We start from the raw sequence: 23747 nt of genomic DNA on the forward strand, positions 1-23747 counted from the left end.
GGGCAAGGCAAGTGCTGGGTAGAGGAGGGCCTGGTCCTTGGCTAGGGCTCCACCCCCACGAACCTACATGAGGACAGGCACTTCTGCTTTCACACCCAAATGTTCCATTTTCCAAGACCAGCCTGGCCCGCCACACCCCCATCCAGGTCCTATAAAAACCCGACCCTACTGGGCACACACACAGGCAGCCAGACGTCAAGAGGAGCACATCAGCAGAAGAAGACACAAGCGGCTGGACGTTGTGAGGAACACACGGGCGTAAGAAGACACAGCAAGCAAGCTCTTGGTGGTCAAGAGCACACCAACAGGCACCAGCAGGCCGACAGGCCATCAGAATGATGCAGAGTTTGGCCACAGCGGCCCAACTCCAGGGGAAAACCATCTCCTTTCTGGCTCCCCCATCTGCTGAGAGCTACTTCTACTCAATAAAACCTTGCACTCATTCTCCAAATCCACATGTGATCCGATTCTTCCGGTACACCAAGGTAAGAAATCCTGCGATACAGCAATCCCTCTGTCCTTGTGGTAAGGTAGAGGGTCTGAGCTGGTTAACACAAGTCACCTATAGAGCAAACCAAAAGAGCATCCTGTAACACACGTTCACTGGGGCTTCAGCTGTAAACATTCACCCCTAGACACTGCCGTGGGGTCTGAGCCCCACAGCCTGCCCGTTGGTTATGCTCCCCTAGAGGTTTCAGCAGCAGGGTACTGAAGAAGCAAGCCACACCCCCATTGCACGCTCTGTGAGGGAGACAAAGGAATCTTTCCTGTTTCAGTACTACATTGAATAGGGGTGGTGAGAGTGGACATTCTTAGTTTGTTCTGGTTCTCAGGGGGAATGCTTCCAGCTTTTGCCTATTGAGTATGATGTTGGCTGTAGGACTGTCATAGATGGCTCTTATTAGTTTGAGGTATGTTCCTTTGATGGGTAGTTTGTCGAGGGTTAACATGAAGGGATGTTAGGATTTATTGAAAGCCTTTTCTGCATCTACGGAGATGATCGTATAATTTTTTTCGTTCTGTTTATGTGATGAATCATGTTTACTGGTTTGCATTTGTTGAACGAACCTTGCATCCCAGGGATAAAGCCTATTTGATCAGGGTGTTTTAGCTTTTTGATGTGCTGCTGGATTCGATTTTCTAGTATTTTGTTGAGTTTTGCATCTATGCTCATCACTGGCCAGCAGGTTTTTTCTGTTTTTGTTTTTGTTTGTAAATTGTCTCTCTGCCAGGTTTTGGTATCAGAATGATGCTGGTTTCACAGAATGAGTTAGGGAAGTCTCTCCTCCTTGACTTTTTGGAGCAATTTCAGTAGGGCTAGTACCAGCTCTCCTTTACACATCTGGTAGAATTCAGCTGTTCATCTGTCTGGTTGGGGGTTGGGGGGCTTCTGGTTGGTAGGGTTTTTTTTACTACTGATTCAAATTCCGAACTCATTATTGGTCTGTTAAGGATTTCAACTCCTTCCTAATTCAATCTTGAGAGATTGTACGTTTCTAGGAGTTTATCCATTTCTTTTAGGTATTCTAGTTTGTGTGCACAGAGGTGTTCATAGTCTCTGAGGGTTTTCTGTATTTCTGTGGAGTTGGTGGTAATATCCCTTTGTCATTTCTGATTGTGTTTATTTAGATCTTTTCTCTTTTTTCTCTATTAATCTAGCTAGCAGTCTATTAATCTTACTCTTTCAAAGAACCAACTTTTGGTTTTACTGATCTTTTGTATGGATTTTCACATATCAATTTTGTTCAGCTCTGATTCTGGTTATTTTCTTCTGCTACCTTTGGGACTGGTTTGCTCTTGTTCTTGTAGTTCTCCAGGTGTGACGTTAGGTGGTTCATTTGAGATCTAACTTCGTGATATAGGCATTTAGCACTATGAACTTTCCTCTTAATACTGCTTTAGCTGTGTCCCAGAGATTCTGGTACACTGTATCTTTGTTTTCACTTGTTTCAAAGAATTTTTTGAGGCTGGGCATGGTGGCTCATCCCTGTAATCCCAGCACTTCGGGAGGCCAAGGCAGGCAGATCACTTGGGTCCAGGAGTTTGAGACCAGCCTGGGCAACATGGCTAAGCCTAGTCTATACAAAAAATACAAAAATTTGCCAGGTGTGGTAGCACACACCTGTAGTCCCAGCTACTCAGGAGGCTGAGGCAAGAGGATTGTTTGAGCCCAGGAGGCAGAGGTTGCAGAGAGCCGAGAGAGCCAAGATCACACCACTGCACTTCAGCCTGGGTGACAGAGACCCTGTCTCCAAAAAAAAAAAAACCAACACTGTGTTAATTTCATTCTTTGCCCAAAAGTGATTTAGGACCAGGCTGCTTAATTTCCATGTAATTGTATAAAAACTTAATTTCTTAATCTGAATGTTTGTTGAGTATCTCCACAGTACAAATAAGACGACTACTAAATTGATCATCAGGAGACCTGGTTGTATTTCCTGCTCTGCAACTAAATGGCAGAGGTAACCTAAGGCTAAAATAGACTTTAAGTTTCTTTTATCTATCTGTATTTTTGTTCAGGAATAAGAGTGGGTCAAACTGGATATACTGTATATCATTTTTAGGTTTCAAATTGTAGAAAACAATACATTTCAAGTTGTTTATATATTATGAAAAATCACTATTATATACATTCTCACTAATAGCACATAATTTGTGAGAGAAGCTAGATAAAGCTTTTAAAGGCTAACTGTTGAGGTCAAATTTGTTTCTGAACCTATCTTCAGAATGTGATTCAAATTTGCAGAGTCAAAAGACAGTATATTTTTCACTGTACTTAGAATAAGGCATTGAAACTGAGTTTTACAACAAGCGCTAAACACATTTCTCAGCAGCTGCAACTAGTGACAAACCAGTGCCACTCTCATGTGAGCGCCTAGAAGGTTGGGCTTGTGGTACATCCATCTATAGAGTAATTTACTTTTTAGTTATCGCTCTGTAGATGTTAGTTGAAAGAACAAACTCAATATACACATCAATCTCCCCAAATAAGAGTTATCACTAAATTCATCTAAACCTGTCTCATAGTTAAGGCATCAACATCACTGATTAGAAAAACATTAAAACTTATTTCTAATGTCAAGTGTATCCCAACTGCAAACAATCTATAGCTAAGTGGCCAAACAGCTTATAAAATAATCTGCTTTTTTTTTTCAGATGGAGTCTCACTCTGTCACCCAGGCTGGAGTGCAGTGGCGCCATCTCAGCTCATTGCAAGCTCCGCCTCCCAGGTTCATGCCATTCTCCTGCCTCTGCCTCCCAAGTAGCTGGGGCTACAGGTGCCCGCCACCACACTCAGCTAATTTTTTTTGTATTTTTAGTAGAGACGGGGTTTCACTATGTTAGCCAGGATGGTCTTGATTTCCTGACCTCGTGATCTGCCCACCTTGGCCTCCCAAAGTGCTGGGATTACAGGTGTGAGCCACCGTGCCCAGCCAATAGTCTGCATTTTTAATTCCCCTCAGGTACAACTCAAACAATTATGAAACATGAATTAAGAAATTCACTACATTTGGCAGACTAACAACTTCCTACTAAAATGGGTTATACTATCTGGTATACTACATTACTGAAACTGGAACTTTATACATAAACACCTGGAAATGCTAAATACAATGTAACATATACCTGAAATGCTGACTAGAAAGAAAACAGTCATGGGCTACAAATGAAGAAAATGCTGAGGACTAATAAAGTACACAGGTACTGCCCACGAGGAAAGTGTAGGCAGTACTGAGAATTGGCTTTTACCAACTACATAGGGAAAGGACACAGAAGAACTGGAACTAGAGCCACAGAAGAGTCACACAATCAATGAAAGATTAAACTAGAGGGAAAAACTGTTTCCAATCAAATGTCGGGGAAGCATACCCATCTTGATCTACCTCTGGAGCAGGGGAAGAAAAGGGGCTCCTGGATAATTTGTCAGCCAGGGTCCAATGTCACTCAGGTCTGATTCAAAGACAGACTAGAAATCCTTATGTTAAGAATTTAACACAAAAATCAACTCAAGGCTTGAGATATTCTTGAAGCATCTGGCAGAGCAATCACAAAATCACTCTGGAAGGACATGCCTTTAAGCCAGTACCACTTCAAATAAAACCATATTAAGATTAGTAACAGTCCAAATTCCTAACAAATACCAAAATTAAATAATGTATGTAACACAACAGGAAAATCTGACAGCTTTTGTTTAGTAAGAAGTACCATGAAAATGTAACAAACACTATGAAAATATTAAAGCAGAATACTGTTAACCCCCTTCTCTCCAACTAGTGATCACAGCATTTCTCTTATCCTCTGAAACAGTATTACAATTTTTGAGCTCCTGCATTTTCTATCCCTATCCCCTATTTCATAAAATGCATTCTGATAGAAGGAACTATCTTAAAATCCTACATCAGTCAATGGTATTTAGCTGAATATATAAAATAGTCACCCATGTTAACAATGAAGATGACTAAAAAAAAAAAATTTACTGAGGAAAAACTGTTTGCAACACTGTGTCTAAAAAATTTGATAGCATTCTGAAAATCACTTGAACATGGCTCATTTTAAACCTTGTTAATGTATATATCACTGAAGCTTATTTAAAACAATTTTTATATTGCCATCTTTCTTCTGTAAACTATAGCCAATCCAAGAAGTAGTAAACAGACTTAAAAATATTCATTAATAGAAGAAATGCTATGGGAAAATATATGTAAACTACTTAAATTTTAAATCTGAAAGTGGTTGGGAATGGAAGAGATTTATTTTGTGCCCAATAACCATGATGCACGTTTATTAGAACAAACTGGGTACAAGTGTGATTGTATTCATTTTAATAAGGAAATGAGAAAGGAAAATAGACATTAAACATTTTTTAAAGTTAAGCATGTGGAAATTTTATCATCATTTATAGGTTTCATTTTCACTTCTTTAACTTTCACTGCTATCTAGGTTAAATAACTATGCCCCCCACCTATCCACCTACTTACTCCTACTACGGTATAACATCTAATATTCAGAGAGAACCTGAACTGAGGAAGTTTTAGAACTTCCTCAAGCTCTCTCAGAGAAAAACATCAAAAGAAAACAATTCATATTAAAAGTTAATATGATAGTATCCTTTTTCATTAGGACTTTAGCCAGAAGTTTCTGTAATTTTCCCTAAAGGATCCAAATATAAAAGAATATATTCTGTTTTGAAAAATTATGCTTCATACTATGTGTAAGGCCTATAGCACAGAAACTGAAATTTTGTTTTCTCCAAATAAGTAATACTGATTCAGTAACTACTATTTTCCAATGATATCTCAATGTCCTACGAACAGGATAGTTTAATAAATTACTTACTTCAGGTCCTGTAGAAGGTCTTTTGCATTAAGCATGGTTATTAAAGAGGTGGTAGCTGCAGGAATTATGATAATGGGTGTTCGAGATCCTATAAAGACAAAATTTTACAGGTAGAAAATGTATTATTAGGAATTACAATTACTTTCTCTACTAAAAGTTAAAAGATTATAAATTGTAACTTTAACTCTTCTGATCTAAAAAATATTTTAAGCCAGTGGGTATTTAAAAATATTTAATAATCAATGTGGCTTGAGTTCTGACAAATCAGAATGGATACCAAGCACAAACATGTGATACAGCTGCATGAGGAAAGTATCAGGCCTGGTTCTGCAATCATTTACTTTTAAAAGTTAAGTTTAAAATCATATTCACAACCTCACCTTTCTTCTGATTTGGGGGAGGTCTTGCTTGAGAAACTGTAAAGAAGAAAAAAAAATCACAACTCTGTGTCATAAAAACCATATTCTTATTTTCAAACTTACAAGTAAGGGGTATTTTTAAAATTATTTGTATTCACATATGACTAACTGTAAATCAGAAGACATATTTTACAACTTACTATCTTCTCAACATCTCTGTTTGACAAAAATATTAAAATGCATTATTCAACAATCTGCAGTCAAAAGGAAAGTGAATATACAATATCCATAGTTCTGTTTCTACAGTTTCAGTTAACCACAGTCCACTGTGGTCTGAAAATATTAAAGAGAAAATTCCAGAAACAAACAATTCACAAGATTTGAAATTGCACATCTTTCTCAGGAGCATAACGAAATCTCACACTGCCCCACCCAGGATGTGAATGCTCTCTTTGTCCAGCACACCCACACTCTATACACTACCCACACTTTAGTCACTCATAGTCATCTCCCTCACTGTTATCACAGTGCTTGTTTCAAGTGGCCATTGTTTTACATACGAATGGCCCCAAAGGGCAAGAGTGATAAGGCTGACAATTTGGATAAGCCACTACCAAAGACAAGACATTAAGTGTTTCCCTTAGGTGAAAAGGTGAAAATCTCTACTTAGTAAGAAAAGAAAAAAATAAAATAAAATCACATCCTGAGGTTGCTAACACCTACAATAAAAACAAAGAATCTACCATCTGTGTAATTGTGAAGAAGAAAAAGAAATTCATGCTACTTTTGCCTTTGTACCTCAAACTGCGAAAGTTAAAGTCACAGTGAGTGACAGTGTTTAGTTAAGATGGAAAGGGCATTAAATTTATGGGAGACATAAAGAGAAACATGTTCTGGTTGACTGAATCTGGTTTTGTACCATCCCTCCCTGGTTTCAGGTATCCACTGGGGGTCTTGGAACGTATGCCCTGCTAGTAAGTGGGGACTACTGTATTACAATGTCAGGCACTGAGTATCTACATTCAAGGATGTTCAGGTCTAGCAAAAAAAAAAAAAAGAGAGAGAGAGAGAGACAGAGAAGAAATAATTTCATAATAAGCTGATTACCACTGTAATAAATGTGAAAGCAGAGTATAAGAGCAAATAATACTGTGCAAAGTGTGAATACGCTTAACCATTCTGGAAAAAAAGGAAAAGTAGTTATTGAGAGCTAAGTTTAAAAAATTCCTTTTTTTTTTCTTTCTTTTAAAAATTGTTTCTGGTCTCTTTTCAGGTGAGAAATACAGTGTTACAGGTAATCAGTCATGTATATGTGAAGGTCTATATTACCTGAAAATGACCATATGATTGATTGTGATCATATTATAAATACACAAATCTTCCTATCTTTTTTTGTTCTTTTTAACAAAAACAGGGTCTCGCTCTGTCACCCAGGGTTGATTTCGCTGAGCTCAAGCTATCCTCCCACCTCAGCCTCCTAAAGTGCTGGGATTACAGGGGTAAGCCACTGAGCCTGGCCCATATCTTCGTATTATGTTTATATACAATGAACTTTTAATGCACAGAAATATTTGTTGACATTAATGGTAATAATAACCTAACACAAGATCAATACATCTTAGGATAAAAAGTGCTGCAAGTTCTATTTTCAGTATTTGACCATACAATAACTCAATGTGCCACATGCTATGATCGAGTTTTGTTTTTTACATGACAAAAATAAAGAAAAATTTAGGAGACTTAAAATTCTAATTGAATGTCAGTTCTTAAAAATGGATACCATCTTTAAAGTGAATAACACAGCACATACACTTTCAGAAAATGTTCTATTTAAAAAGCAGCAAAATGCTACATTTTAACTAATTCTTTGTAATCCTTTGTATAGCTCTCTCATTGTGATAAACTATCACAGGATTCAGTAGTATGATCTTCGAGCCACAGAAAGCAGATAACTATACACACAAATACATGCTGAGACATATGCCTTTACTATTACGGTTTTCTCATCTTGCTGAGAAAAAAAAACTAGAATTTTCTTAAATCAATTAGAGAAATGGAGGGTCATGGATAAATCTGATTGGTTAGATAGTATCATCTGAAATATAATACAGTCTCGGTAAATATTTGGCATTTATTGGAGAGATAAAGGGATAACAGGATGGATAAACAGGAAACAGGAGTTTCTATTATGACTAAAGGGAACTACAAAAAACAAAGAGGTTTCAAGAAATAAATCTGTGATGGACAGATGGAAGGAAGGTAGGGAAGGGGGAGAGGAAGAGAGGGAAGAAGAAAGAGAGGGCAAGGGAGAAATCTCTGACTGAAGTACTGTTGGATTTGGTGAGGAAATCCACAAATGCCCTCAGGAATTTAGGCAAACATTTACTATACTCAAGGCCAAGAAGACCCAAAGTAAGAAAAAGGCAAAATAAAAAAACTCACAAATGTTAAAAATGAAGTTTAGAGGTTTAGTTTAAAAAAAAAAACTGCAAATGAATATAAACAAGTTCCCTAGTATGTAAGGACCCTGACTGAGACACTGTGATGAACATGTCAATGAGAAGCTTGATCTTAAAGGGGGAGGGGGAGAGAGACATAACGAGTTTGTATGACAGAGTGATCAACAGCAAAGGTCTGTACTCAGATTATTTTAGTTCATATCCTTATTTTGCCACTGTCTAGGCAAGTTGATTAACTTTGCTCAGCCTCAGGTTCCTCAATCGTAAAAGAGATAATAGTTTCTATATCTTGATATTGCTGTGAGAATTTAAAAAATAATAACGCATGCTAAAGTTCTTAACCAGGTATTAGCACATACTCACCATTTACTGAATCCTGCAACTACAGTAGATGCTAACTGCTGCCGCTTCTACTACTACTACTTCTACTACTACTCAAGCAAGTGCGCTAATTGCCAATTTACAAGCTGAGAATAAACCATAAGAAAAATTACTGTTGCTTTGTTTGATTTCAAATAAATTAGATTCTTAAGAAACATTCATTCAGAGCCTATGTACAAGCATCGCTGCTAAGTTATTATTAAACTGCAAATAAAACAGAAGTAATTCCTGCCCTCAAAGAGCTTTCAGCAGAGTAGGTGAGCCCAGATCATAAACAAAAATGCAACCAAACACATAATCTAAATGGAACACATACTAAGGGAAGAAAATGAGTGTATACTGGCAGAAAAGTGTGCTTTAGATAGAATGCAAAAAGCTTCTCAAAGAAAGTGGCATTTAAGCTGAAATTTGAAAGATGAAAACAAGCCAACTTGCCAAGAACAAGTAAGCGAACAGTCCAGATAAGAGGTAGGAATGTGGGCAAATATCATAGGCAGGAAGAAATTGCTGCACTTAGGGAACTGAAACAAAGCAAATGTGTAGACCAGAGAGAAGAAAGGAAGAATGGCAGGAGATGAGGTTACAAATATATGCAGAGACCAATTAATCTAGGGCCTTTTAAGCAATATTAAGTTTACATTTAAGTGCCACTGGAAAGTCCTATAACTGTTAAGCTAGAAAGTGACAAGATTTTATTTTCATTTCACAAGTCTGGAAGAAAAAAAAAACAATGGATTTGGACAAGAGATCAAAAAGGGTACACGTGTGAAGGCAGAAAGCTCAGTTAGGACTATTACAACAGTCAACAATGGTGCTACTCAAACCATGTGTGGTTGAGTTTTTGTTTGATTTCCAATTCAAAGTCAACTGAATAAAATATAATAACAATGAATTTCTAGAAAGATGATAATGTACTCAGATGCTATGACACTATTTTACCCTCAATTTCTGTATCTATTTTGTTGGCACCGGAAATAAACCAGGCAGCCGACCACACTGAGACCCACTGGTCTAGAGAGATGATGATAGTTTCTACTTGAGTTGTGGTAGTGGAGATAAAGAAAAATAGATAAATTTGGAATACAGAAAAGGTACATCTGACAGAACCCACTAACAGAAAAGGAGTAAGGAAATGTGAAGAATAAAGAGTAACTTCCAAATTTTTGATTTAAGAAACAAAGTTGATGGTGTTGTCACTCTATGAAAAAGGAGACTATAGAGTAAGAGGCCTTGGGGAAAATAGCAGGGAAAACATTATCTTAATTAGTTTTAAAACGCCTATGGCAAATCCAAATGTTACACAGACAGTTAATATAAGATATCAGAGTTTGAACTGGAGATACAAATTTGGAAATCATTAGCACATAGATTTAAAACTATGGGATGAGAGGAGAAGTACTCCAAGCAGTAGCTAGCTTATAAATTACATGATTGAATAGCATAATAAATTTGTATAAAATATACAGCCACTAGCTCACTCTCTCAATCTCACATGAGTGGTATTAAGCACATAAACTAGTACCATAGGCCACTTAGTCATCTCAAAAGAACTATGAATTAGTGAAGTATGGATGGTGTATACATTAATAAAGGAGAGAAGACAGACAAGGATATGTGCAAGAAATTCAATATGGCTATAAAAAGGAAAGACAGTGAAGTCCAGAACTATGGCCTTTCTGTTGCAGGAAGTCAGGGACCCCGAACGGAGGGACCAGCTGGAACCGCGGCAGAAGAACATAAATTGTGAAGATTTCATGGGCATTTATCAGTTCCCAAATTTAATACTTTTATAATTTCTTATGCCTGTCTTTACTGCAATCTCTGAACATAAATTATGAAGATTTCATGGAAGTTATCACTTCCCTAATAATACTCTTATAATTTCTTATGCCTGTCTTTAATCTCTTAATCCTGTTATCTTTGTAAGGTGAGAATGTACGTCACCTCAGGACTACTACTGTACAAATCGATTGTAAAACATGTGTTTGAACAATATGAAATCAGTGCACCTTAAAAAAGAACAGAGTAACAACGATTTTCGGGGAACAAGAGAAGATAACCACAAGGTCTGACTGCCTGTGGGGTCAGGCAGAATAGAGCCATATTTTTCTTCTTGCAGAGAGCCTATAAATAGACATGCAAGTAAGTGAGATATCACTGAATTCTTTTCCCAGCAAGGAATACCCTGGGGAAGGAATGCGTTCCTGGGGGGAGGTCTATAAATGGCTGCTCTGGGAGTGTCTGTCTTATGAGGTTAAGATAAGGACTGAAATACATCCTGGTCTCCTGCAATACCCTCAGGCTTATCAGGATTGGGAAATTCCAGCCTGGTAAATTTTGGTCAGAGCGGTTCTCTGCTCTCGAACCCTGTTTTCTGTTAAGATGTTTATCAAGAAATGCACAGCGGGACACAGACCCTCATCAGTAATTCTAATTTTGCCTTTGCCTTGTGATCTTTATTGCCCTTTGAAGCATGTGATCTTTGTGACCCACTCCCTGTTCATATACCCCTCCCCTTTTAAAATCCCTAATAAAAACTTGCTGGTTTTGCGGCTCAGGGGACATCACGGAACTACCAATATGTGATGTTACCCCTGGAGGCCCAGCTATAAAATTACTGTCTTTGTACTCTTTCTCTTTATTTCTCAGACCAGCTGACCCTTAGGGAAAATAAAAAGAACCTATGTTGAAATATTGGGGGCTGGTTCCCCCAATACTTTCAAATGCTTTTATTTATGAATCCACTGGAAAACATGTGCCTCTTGTTAGTTATATTCCCTAAATGAATTTTGAGAGGTTGGAAATTTTTAGAGCTTTAGATGTTTAAAGTGTTTAACTGTAAACACTTTAAAACATTAAATTTACCCACAGACTTGCCTGGCACAACAGCACTAAATAAATATTTGATGAAATGAGAAATAAAAATTTGTAAATGCTCAAAAACAGAACTCCACCCTTGAGGTATCTCACTCAAGGAAAGAACAGGTGGGTCAGTCTCCCATTTCCAAATTATCCAAACTCTACCCAACAAATACCAGTTACACTTCTATAATCCCCCTTCTTACACTGGCCATATATATTTTGGGTACTCACATTTTTCAGATTTTAAAGAAATAATACTAGTATACATGTCAAATATTAAACAATATCCCTTCAAAACTGGGCTGCACCCCCAAAAGCAGATACATTTAACATTTTGGCAGCAAAATAAAAATACACTAATTAGGACAAATAAAGACTTCAAACTACTACTATCCATTCCAATCAAGTCTTATTGCTGAATGAGAGCAAAAACCTTAATTACTTTAGAATGGTGGGTAGGAAATGTGGATGTATGGGTGTGAAGCAGTAAGTGGGAGCAGGAAGTGCAAAGTTCACATGGATGGTCAATAGAATATCTGATGTATGATGAGACATTAGTTCAGATTAATTTCGATCGGTTTAATCCCCAGTACACTTTAACAGAGCAATTGAAAAAGTAGGCTAGAACATTAAGAGGTGAAAAGACTTAGGACTCCTTACTTTACACACATGATCTTCCCCTAGCCACATAACTGGCTAGTAAAATCTAGACCCTTTAACTTTATTTTATCACAAGACACATCTGAACAAAATGGTTTGTTTAGATATCAGTGCCTCTCCCAGCCCTTTCCTTATATACTAACTTATTTTATGAAAATATGAAATAGAAAAAATTTTACATCACAGATTCTAAGTTAGAATCCTCAGGTGGTGGCTTGTTCTCCTTTTTCCATTTCTGACAAACCATAACCTCCCATCCCTCCCTTCCAAAGAAAAGCAAACAATTCTCTTATCTGTGATTCAACTGCCTCCACAATATTCCTATACTTTATGTTTAGTATTCTTTGGGCCCAACCCCATCTGTCCATCCCTATTTCCTTCACTTTTTTCTTCCTTCCTGTAAAAAGCTCCTTCAGCTTCTCTTAGTTTCCGGACAAGAGCCTACTATATAGAAATTCAAATAATATTTGTTGAATTTAGTTGTTGTTCTTATACTCTCATGATGGATTCTGGTATGACCATCTCTATCGAAAATTAGTCCTGTCATCTTAATCAATTACATCCAATCTAGTCTAAGTATAACAAGGCTGACAGAGCACTCCTCTTCTCCACACCTACTTAAAAACAGCAATGACAAAAATTTCAAACAAACCTACTGTCAAACAAAAAATAAAAACAAAAAAAGGAAATACTAGCCACATCTAAGAGGAGCATGAATACAGGACATAAGGAAATCACCCTGCAAAACCATCCCAACATAAGCCCCATGTACCATGCTTTTGACATGCCTCCAGAAAATATTTAATATTCATAATCTAAATAATTTTAAATTGGCCTGTGTACATACTATGAATAAGAGAATATCCGTATCTGCACTATTGATACTGTGAAATTTATGCAGAAGATCCAGTTAAGTTCTTGCCTGTATCTTTCCAAACCTTTATTTTCTTTTTTCATACTCACTTTCAACAGCACTGATGAGGTTATTTTAAAAAAAAAAAAAAAAAAAAAAAAAAAGGGCCGGGGGGCGGGGGTGGCAGCTGGTATAGCCTAGCACTGAAATTATGCTAAATAAATGTAAAAATAAAACAAACACCAAACACCAAAAACAAACCCAAAAGACCAAAAATAAATATAGGGTTGGTATCTAAGTATCTATAAAGATCAGTCTTTTTAGGTACTAGGAATAGGGGGAAGAATTTTTCTAAAATAACTTCAATACTACCTTTGCTTAACACATTTTTTAAAAAATGATACAGAACTTTAGGTGTTCAACACAGATATCTGAAGTTCTAAGCATCAAAGCTGAATATCATTCTATTAAAATTATAATTCTGTGCTGCTGTAGGAAAAAAAACCACATCTGTACATACTACCTGATGAGGATGGATATATATAAATAGCTTTTAAACATTTACAAATGTTTTAAAACATGTTTCTAAAATCTTAACCGAAATGAAAACATTTTCTTAAAAATTTTCTTTAAGTCTTCACTATACCTATTTATTCAAGTAAATGTTCTATAGTATAACTTCATGATTGAAAAACAGTGTTTTATAACCCATTTTATCAATGACCTGTGAATCAAATCAGGGAAAACATTACTTCAATAAAGAATATTACAAAATCCAGTTCAGCTGCTTATTACACTATAGGAAAATAAATAATTTAATATGCTTTTCACTTTATTTCTTTATGTCTTTCTGCTAAAAACATGAAGATTTATTAATGATGCTGACTGAAGTTTAGCAAGCATTTTATGTATATTATCACAGTTTTGAGATCTGCTTAAACAGTATCAACAGTCTTTAAAGAAACATGACTTTGCAATGTATTTTAAGTAAAATTTAAATGTGTTCAAAGCATTATATACACATACCAAAAAACTTGCGCTGTTATGAGCTTTTGAAAGAAAGCAAAAAACAAAGTTTTATATTTTTACCTGGTCTTGGTACTGGCTGGGCTGCAGGAGTCTGAGTCTTCCGTGCAGATGCACCCTCCTTTAAAAGAATAAGAATTGATATATAAGATCAAAGTTTCTTTACATAATAAACACTGTAATTATTGCAAAGAAATCTCGTATCTCTCTGTCTCTTGTTCTGTTTTTCTCACTCAATTGGTTACTCCACTAAACATGTTATGACCTACAGTTTAAGAAAAAAATAAAAATGAAAACTCTCCTGATCTTTTATGCTATTAGTCATGAGATCATAATAAACATCTTTGGTGTAGAACAAACTTAGTTACTACAGAGTAGTTACTGTAAGCATGTAGTATTTTTAAATGATTTGTTTAACTGCTGACAATTTTAATATTCTCAGAAATATCACTGCCTATTCTAAAATCAAGTCAACCTTTTTTTCTCTAAACAATCTCAAAATACATAAATGATATATACTCTCCTGTTAAAAAAACCTAACATACGTTATATTGGAAGGTATTTAAAAAACATAAACATTTCAAATAATTAAATGCCTTTAAAATATTCAGGAAAAATCACATTTATAAAGAAGAGATGTTACATTTGAATTAAGAGCAGATGAGAGTATCTTAAAAACTAAATAACAAATCTCAATAATTACTGAAAATGTAAGATGTACAAGGAAATATGCTAAGTGTTGAAGTATATCAATTATATACTCAAAGATAGATGCCTCTGAAATGCTTAAGATTCTTAAAATGTCTGTTTTTAGTGCAACAGTTTCAATCATATTCACAGTGATATTTCATAATACATTTTTCTTTACAGAAAGTTGCAAGTGTAAATTTCATAACTATGAATTCATAAAGACTTTAGTTGTACATAACAGAAGGAAATTTGACAAATATCAGGGGAGGTACAAAAATACATAAAAATTAAAATCAATATTAGCATTGCAAAGAACATTTCCAAAGAAATACTGCTAAATACTAATTATAATTACACTACATTCTCTTCAAAATTTCAGATGGTAAACATGGTAAAATTGTTTGAAATAGCAGGCTATCCTATAGCATTTAAAAAAAAAAAATGACTATAAAAATGAGTACAAGAGAAAAAAGACTTTCACTTCAATACAGTGGTATTCCTAGTATTCAGTCAGAACATCACAGAAACCATTCTTTATTACAAGAAACAACAGTCACAGGGGCAGGTAGGTGGCAAAAACTCCAAGAAGAAAAAAAAACAACCACACAAAAAGACACCTGAGGACAGCAAAATATCCTTTTTTCCAATGTTCTCACTATTGCGCATTTAGTTATTAATATATATTGGTGTATTTACTACTGAGTCATTCCGGGTGCTGGTTTCACAGATGTTTGTTCATAAAAATTTATCAAGCGTACTTATGATATGGTCTTCCTCCAACTATATTACATTCAGGTAAACCTTTAAATGTTAAAAAAAAAAAAAGTGAATCATAATTAAGGTGGAGAGCACATCAAATATTTAACATCATTATAATGTGGGGGAACCTTCTGATTATATTTTTCTCTAAGTTTACGTTAGGGGACATAACTATTTTTATTCTTTGTAATTCCAGTACCTGGAGCATAGTAGGCTCTGGGCACTGCAGCTAGTTGAACTGAACTGCACCTAGATTTTTAAAAAATCAGAAGCCAGGGGATAATCATTACATAGGAATCCATTAAAAGAAACATTAGCTCCTATATAAAGAATCAACTAGACATTATATAATAAGAGTAAACTAATCATATTACTTACCTATTCTAGTATATAAATATTGACTCGTGGGGATGTGATTTAAGAGGAAAAACATAGAAAATGAGACAGAAAAACAATGAGCACGTATATATGCAGACATCTTCTGTCCACATTTAACCACGAGTCTGGCTGGATTCAAATCAAAGCCCTTCTTTTTTTGGAATACAGTGGCCTAAGTTCAAAATCACCAGAATAAAAATTATGTGCATATAAAGATAACTATACAAACCCAAAGTGATCCAACTAACTACTGAATTAGTTGTACACCTGTACTATAAGCATGTGTATAAGCATGTATAAATAAAGGTATAAGCATGTGTAAATAATATGAAAACAAAAAAAACAAAAAAAAAAACCTTTTCCACTACAAATTATAACCCTTAGGAATTTTTGTCTACTTTTGAATAAGCTCAAAACTTGATCCCTTTAAATACCAATAATGGGTATCTTCTGTTTGCCTAGTAATAATCCTTGCTTGATGACTCAATCACTCCTTTATGGCAATAAGCTCTATCCCCTCGTCACTAGGAAAGGTATATATCCTAGACTTCATCAATCAAAAGTCCTTCTTTGGGGTTGTTTTTTATAGACTGGGATTATTTTTTATAGACTAGAGCTAGCTGTTAAAACCACTAGCTACAAGGCTACAAGGAAATAAGCCTAAAATCACTGATGATGATGTCCCTTGACTCATGGAGAAAATGTATTGGCAGAAAAGAGAATTAAGCTATAATGCAAGAAAAGAGGTAGAATATAATACCCTTTATAATACCTACTATCTATTTCTAGTGGCCTGCAAGACCTACTTTACCCTTAACCATTCTTGATTATATGAGTCAAATCTCCCATCTCAGCACTCTACAAACCCCACATACACTTTTGGTTGTCTCAGTTGAATCAAAGTTCTGTCAGGTGCAATAGAAAAAAAAATGTTATCTAATTTCGTCTTCTCAAGGCTTACTGAAAATTTCAGTTGTCGAGGTCAGTACAGTATAACTTCGTTTAATTTTTGAGTTGGTACAAACAACCGCCCCGCCAATACACACACAAAGAGTTATACAGCTGTGACACAACAACAAACTAATGACAAAACAGTAGAATATAACCTTCTTGGAAGAAAACTGGGAAGTTCTTTGCAAATCACGTCATGAATGTATAGCCGTTTCTAGGACTCTCCCCAGCCAACATCACTCAAGAGACTAAAAGCACATTCTACTCTGATTTCCATTATTTTTAAGTAAAGCTGGAGTAGTCGCTGCATAAGGGATTGCAGAAATCAACCCCACCACCCTCCACCCTAAAGATGAAGAGACAAAGGTGAAGTCATTTTTCAAAGGCAATACACACACACACACACACACACGGCATGTATTAATAAACAGAAAAAATAATCTGGAAGTAATATGGAACAGACTGACAATCCTATATTTTTAAAGACATATTTGGATTGGAAGAAAAAACACTACACAGCTGGGAAAAGAAAGGTATCGGCACAAAAACAAAAGAGCTGACAAGTTGTGCTAACTGGAGAGGAAAACCTACTTTCTCTTGAAAAGTCAGAATCATTATAATTTCACCAAGACTTGAGGCATTCGAGAAAAGTAATAACCGAATTAACACAGAAGGGAAAAACGGTGAGAGAACCACATTTGTGAGGCCGGGCGCGGTGGCTCAAGCCTGTAATCCCAGCACTTTGGGAGGCCGAGGCGGGTGGATCATGAGGTCAGGAGATCGAGACCATCCTGGCTAACATGGTGAAACCCCGTCTCTACTAAAAATACAAAAAACTAGCCGGGCGTGGTGGCGGGCGCCTGTGGTCCCAGCTACTCGGAGGCTGAGGCAGGAGAATGGCGTAAACCCGGGAGGCGGAGCTTGCAGTGAGCAGAGATCACGCCACTGCACTCCAGCCTGGGTGACACAGCGAGACTCCGTCTCAAAAAAAAAAAAAAAAAAAAAAAAAGAACCACATTTGTGAATAATAAAAATACAAAACAAAGTATGCTGTTTACAAGCAATCCTGGCTTTCACTATTTTAGCAAATGAGATCATCTAAAATCTTCTGATATTTGCAAAGGACCAGTATGTGCAGTTTAAACAAGTAGAATAAATATCATAATATATAATACCATCACGACTGTATATTTAGAAAACTCCATCGTCTCAGCCCAAAATCTCCTTAAGCTGATAAGCAACTTCAGCAAAGTCTCAGGAAACAAAATCAATGTGCAAAAATCACAAGCATTCCTCTACACTAATAACACACAAACAGAGAGCCAAATCATGAGTGAACTCCCATTCACAATTGCTTCAAAGAGAATAAAATACCTAGGAATCCGACTTACAAGGGATGTGAAGCAACTCTTCAAGGAGAACTACAAACCACTGCTCAATGAAATAAAAGCGGACACAAACAAATGGAAAGAACATTCCATGCTCATGGATAGGAAGAATCAACATCGTGAAAATGGCCATACTACCCAAGGTAATTTATAGATTCAATGCCATCCCCATTAAGCTACCAATGACTTTCTTCACAGAATTGGAAAAAAATGCTTTAAAGTTCATATGGAACCAAAAATGAGCCTGCATTGCCAAGACAATCCTAAGCCAAAAGAAGAAAGCTGGAGGCATCACATTACCTGACTTCAAACTATACTACAAGGCTACAGTAACCCAAACAGCATGGTACTGGTACCAAAACAGGGATATAGACCAACAGAACAGAACAGAGCCCTCAGAAATAGTATCACACATCTACAAACATCTGATCTTTGACAAACCTGACAAAAACAACAAATGGGGAAAGGATTCCCTATTTAATAAATCATGCTGGGAAAACTGGCTAGCCATATGTAGAAAGCTGAAACTAGATCCCTTCCTTACACTTTATACAAAAATTAATTCAAGAGGGATTAAAGACTTAAATGTTAGACCTAAAACCATAAAAACCCTAGAAGAAAACCTCCATAATACCATTCAGGACATAGGCATGGGCAAGGACTTCATGTCTAAAACACCAAAAGCAATGGCAACAAAAGCCAAAATTTACAAATGGATCTAATTAAACTAAAGGGCTTCTGCACAGCAAAACAAACTACCATCAGAGTGAACAGGCAACCTACAGAATGGGAGAAAATTTTTGCAACCTACTCATCTGACAAAGGGCTAATATCTAGAATCTACAAAGAACTCAAACAAAGTTACAAGAAAAAAACAACCACCCCATCAAAAAGTGGGCAAAGGATATGAACAGACACTTCTCAAAAGAAGACATTTATGCAGCCAACAGACACATAAAAAAATGCTCATCATGACTGGCCATCAGAGAAATGCAAATCAAAACAGCAATGAGACACCACCTCACACCAGTTAGAATGGCCATCATTTTAAAAAGTCAGGAAACAAGAGATGCTGGAGAGGATGTAGAGAAATAGGAACGCTTTTACACTGTTGGTGGGAGTGTAAACTAGTTCAACCATTGTGGAAGACAGTGCGGCAATTCCTCAAGGATCTAGAACTAGAAATACCATTTGACCCAGCCATCCCATTACTGGGGATATACCCAAAGGATTATAAATCATGCTGCTATAAAGACACATGTACATGTATGTTTATTGCGGCACTATTCACAACAGAAAAGACTTGGAACCAACCCAAATGTCCATCAATGACATACTGGATTAAGAAAATGCGGCACAAATACACCATGGAGTACTATGCAGCCATAAAAAAGGATGAGCTCATGTCCTTTGTAGGGACATGGATGCAGCTGGAAACCATCATTCTCTGCAAACTATCGCAAGGACAAAAAAATCAAACACCGCATGTTCTTACTCATAGGTGGGATTTGAGCAATGAGAACACTTGGACACAGGGTGGGGAACATCACACACGGGAGCCTGTCGTGGGGTGGGAGGAAGGGGGAGGGATAGCATTAGGAGATATACCTAAAGTAAATGACGAGTTAATTGGTGCAGCACACCAACATGGCACATGCACATGTATACATAGGTAACAAACCTGCACGTTGTGCACATGTACCCTAGAACTTAGAGTATAATTTAAAAAAATAAAAAAGTATATAAAAAATACCATTAGAAAAATATGTTTGTTGCAAGTGAAAAAGAATACAATATATACATATTTAATTTTAAAATGTTACCTGAAACAGTGAAATACTAAAAACATTTTTTTTTTTTTAAATAGGATCTCACTCTTTCACCCAGGTTGGAGTGCAGTGGTGCAATCTCGGCTCACTGCAGCCTTGACCTCTGGGGCTCAAGCAATTCTCCCACCTCGGCCTCCAAGCATGCACCACCATGCCAGGCTAGTTTTTTTTGTTTTTTTTTTTTTCTTTTTTGGTGAAGACACAGTTTCGCCATGTTGCCCAGGCTGGTATCTAACTCCTGAGCTCAGGCTCCCAAAGTGCTGGGATTACAGGTGTGTACCACCATGCCTGGCCTGAAAGCTTTTATGAAGAAAACATATATAGAACATATAAGCAGACTCCAGGAGTTTCCAATCTACTCTCCTATTGTATTAATAAGGGCAAAGGTCACATACATTTTAAAAATTATTTAAATATTAGTCGCACCCTTGAATGCTTTTACCTTTATTTTAAAAAGTAACTTATTCCTATGAAATCTGGATTTGATAATCAGAATTCCCAAAGATTAGGATATTTCAATATGCATGTGAATTTCTTTTCTCTTTTTTTTTTTTTTTTTTTTTGCTCTGTCGCCCAGGTTGGAGTTTAGTGGTGCAATCTCGGCTCACTGCAACCTCTGCCTCCAGGGCTCAAGCGATTCTTCTGTTTCAGCCTCTCAAGTAGCTGGGACTACTGGTGCGTACCATCAATGTCCGGCTAATGTTTGTATTTTTAGCAGAAACAGGGTTTCACCACGCTGGCCAGGCTGGTCTCAAACTCCTGACCTCAAGTGACCCACCTGCTTCTACCTCCCAAAGTACTGGGATTACAGGCATGAGCCATTGCACTCAGCCTGAATTTCTAAACACATTGATAAGGGATCAGGCCTCATTTTGTTGCACAGGTTGGTCTCAAACTCCTGGGTTCAAGCAATCCTCCTGCCTTGGCTTCCTAAAGCACTGGGATTGCAGCAGAGAGCCACCATGTCCAGCTAGTCTTTTAAAAGAGTGTTTTGTTGTAGAAAAGGGAAATTGCAGTTCTGGGGACAAATTACAATGAGGCTAAAAAACATAAAAGGATTTTAGAAGCAAAACATTTCAACACAAAGAATAAGCACAATTTTTTTTTTTTTTTTTTTTTTTTGAGACGGAGTCTGGCTCTGTCGCCCAGGCTGGAGTGCAGTGGCCGGATCTCAGCTCACTGCAAGCTCCGCCTCCCGGGTTCACGCCATTCTCCTGCCTCAGCCTTCCGAGTAGCTGGGACTACTACAGGTGCCCGCCACCTCGCCCGGCTAGTTTTTTTATATTTTTTAGTAGAGACGGGGTTTCACCGTATTAGCCAGGATAGTCTCGATCTCCTGACCTCGTGATCCGCCCATCTCGGCCTCCCAAAGTGCTGGGATTACAGGCTTGAGCCACCATGCCCAGCCACAATTTTTTTTAAGACTTGTTATAACCTTGAGGTATATGTACACAATATGTTGCTAACATAAAAAACAGTTAACATACTTATAAAGCATAGTACTTCCCTCCCTTTAATTATACAGATAAAGGGCTGCAAAATTTAAAAATAAATTTATCATTCTTTCCCTAAGCCCAGAAACTCTCTCCAGAGAAGTAACTACTTAAATGGCTGAGACATGTTCTCTCTCATCGCCCAACCTCTGAACAAACTGATTAAGGTAGATGTTGTATCTATCGTACCATGAGAAAATTAAACTAAAACAAACAAAGAAACAAAAACCAGTTACCTGCCCCAGGTCACATGGCTACTAAGTAGAAGAGATCTGGGCCTTTTTGAATCCAAAGCCTATGCTTCCTCAAAGTACCTTCTCTCTTTCCTCATTCACACTCTTCCCATAATTCCAATGTTCCCCTGTTGTGACCTTTTAGCATTTTGTGGATATCTTTATCGTGTCTTAGTCCATTTGTGCTACTATACCAAAATACCACAGACTGGGCAACTTGTAAATAATAGAAACGTATTTCTCAAAATTCTGAAGGCTAGAAAATCCAAGATCAAGGCGCCTGCAGGTTTTGTGTATGGTTAGCAGGTTTTGTGTCTCTCTGATTCCAAGATGATGTCTTATCGTTGCATCCTCTGGAGGGGACAGACAGTGTCTTCACACTGTGGAAGGTGGAAGGGCAAAAAAGCATCTAAGATAATTCCCTCCAGCCCTTTTACAAGGCATTAATTCATTTGTAAAGGCCATGCCCTCATGACTTAATCACCTTTCACTTCTTAATATCGCCACAGTGGAGATTAAGTTTCAAAACATGAATTTTGGGAGGCATTCAGACCATAACACCTCATTATACTACATAATTTCCTAATTATTTGTCTGCTTCCCCAAATCAGACTGCAAGGTACTTCCCTTCGCATCAGAAAATATTACTCCTCCAATCCTGATACAGCCAGCTGCATGGGAGGTGTTTAATCATTCTACACTGACTAAAACAAATTTATTTGCCTTAGAATCACTGATTCATGACTATTGAGTAAAAGCTGTTTTATCTATTACATGAATATGGCACAAATAACTGTCACACAGAATTATTAGGAGAATTAAACAACATTCATTCATTCCACATACTTCTTTTTTTTTTTTTGAAACAGTATCTCGCTTTGTTGCCCAGGCTGGAGTGTAGTGGCGCAATCTCAGCTCACTGCAACCTCCACCTCCCGGTTCAAGCGATTCTTGTGCCTCAGCCTCTCAAGTAGCTGGGATTGCAGGCATGCACCACCAAACCTGGCTAATTTTTCTATTTTTAGTAGAGATGGGGTTTCACCATGCTGGCCAGGCTGGTCTTGAACTCCTGACCTCAAGTGATCCACCTGCCTCAGCCTCCCAAAGTGCTAGGATTACAGGTATAAGCCACTGCACCTGGCCTCTACATACACTTACTGAAAGCACATTAAGTGCCAAATAAGAAAATAGAAATGCAGAAAAATAAACAAGAGCACGAGGTCTCTGCCCTCATGGTGCTTGCAATCTAATGAAGGAGACTGATAATAAATACATGAAATGAAAAAATTATTAATACAATCACATATGTATTTAGTTACTTGCAATATGCATATGTGTTTCTGTCTGTGTATTTTCAGCTCACTGCCCAAAATAAAGTGGGACTAGTAACTGTTAAACAATTTTCTTTCAACACTCTTTATGTATGGATAAGTCATGACCTAGTAAACTGAATTCAGCAGCAAATTAAAAGTATTATATACCATGACCTAATGGGGTTTATTCTTGGAATGCAAAGGTGGTTCAACATATGAAAAATAAATGTATTAATATTTAATAATACACCACATTAACAGATAAAGGGGAAAAACCCTCATGATCATGTCAAATGATGTAGGAAAAAAAAGACAAAAATTAATACCCTTTCATTAAAAAATTTAAAAATTCAACTAGGAATGGAAGGAAATGTACTTCACATAATAAAGATACATATGAAAAACCAACAGCTAACATCATACTCAATGGTAAAAGACAAAGCTTTGTCCCTAAGATCAAGACAAGGATGCCCACTTTCATCACTTCTATTCAACATAGTATTGAAAGTTCCAGCCAGAGCAATTAGGCAAGAAAAAGAGAAGGCATTCAAATTGGAAAGGAAGAGGTAAAATTATGTTTGCAGATGACAAGATCTGTATGTTAAATAACCTAGAGATGACACCAAAAAAAAAGTTATATTAATAATAAACAAGTTCTGCAAAGTTGCAGAATATAAAATCAACACACAAAAATTAGTTGTGTTTCTATGTAACAATAGACAGTCCAAAAAGTAAATTAAGAAAACAATTCCACTTACAATAGCATTAAAAAGAAT

General features: G+C 36.8%; 1 protein-coding gene across 2 annotated transcripts in view; it reads right to left on the bottom strand.

Annotated features, from left to right (window-relative positions):
• Positions 1 to 23747, bottom strand: part of CDC73 (cell division cycle 73) — a 145696-nt gene that overhangs the window by 43322 nt on the left and 78627 nt on the right. Inside the window, exons 11-14 of one of the 2 annotated variants that reach the window (XM_050782841.1) lie at positions 14001 to 14058; positions 5718 to 5753; positions 5338 to 5425; positions 87 to 562 (exon numbers count right to left, since the gene is read on the bottom strand). In XM_050782841.1, coding sequence (XP_050638798.1) covers positions 559 to 562; positions 5338 to 5425; positions 5718 to 5753; positions 14001 to 14058 — 186 coding nt within the window. In that variant the 3' untranslated portion in view covers positions 87 to 558. Of the gene's footprint in view, positions 1 to 86; positions 563 to 5337; positions 5426 to 5717; positions 5754 to 14000; positions 14059 to 23747 lie in introns of those variants that run through there. The other variant, XM_050782830.1, reaches the window with a different exon arrangement.

This window comes from Macaca thibetana, chromosome 1, assembly GCF_024542745.1.
Source record: "Macaca thibetana thibetana isolate TM-01 chromosome 1, ASM2454274v1, whole genome shotgun sequence".
Classification (NCBI taxonomy): Eukaryota; Metazoa; Chordata; class Mammalia; order Primates; family Cercopithecidae; genus Macaca; species Macaca thibetana.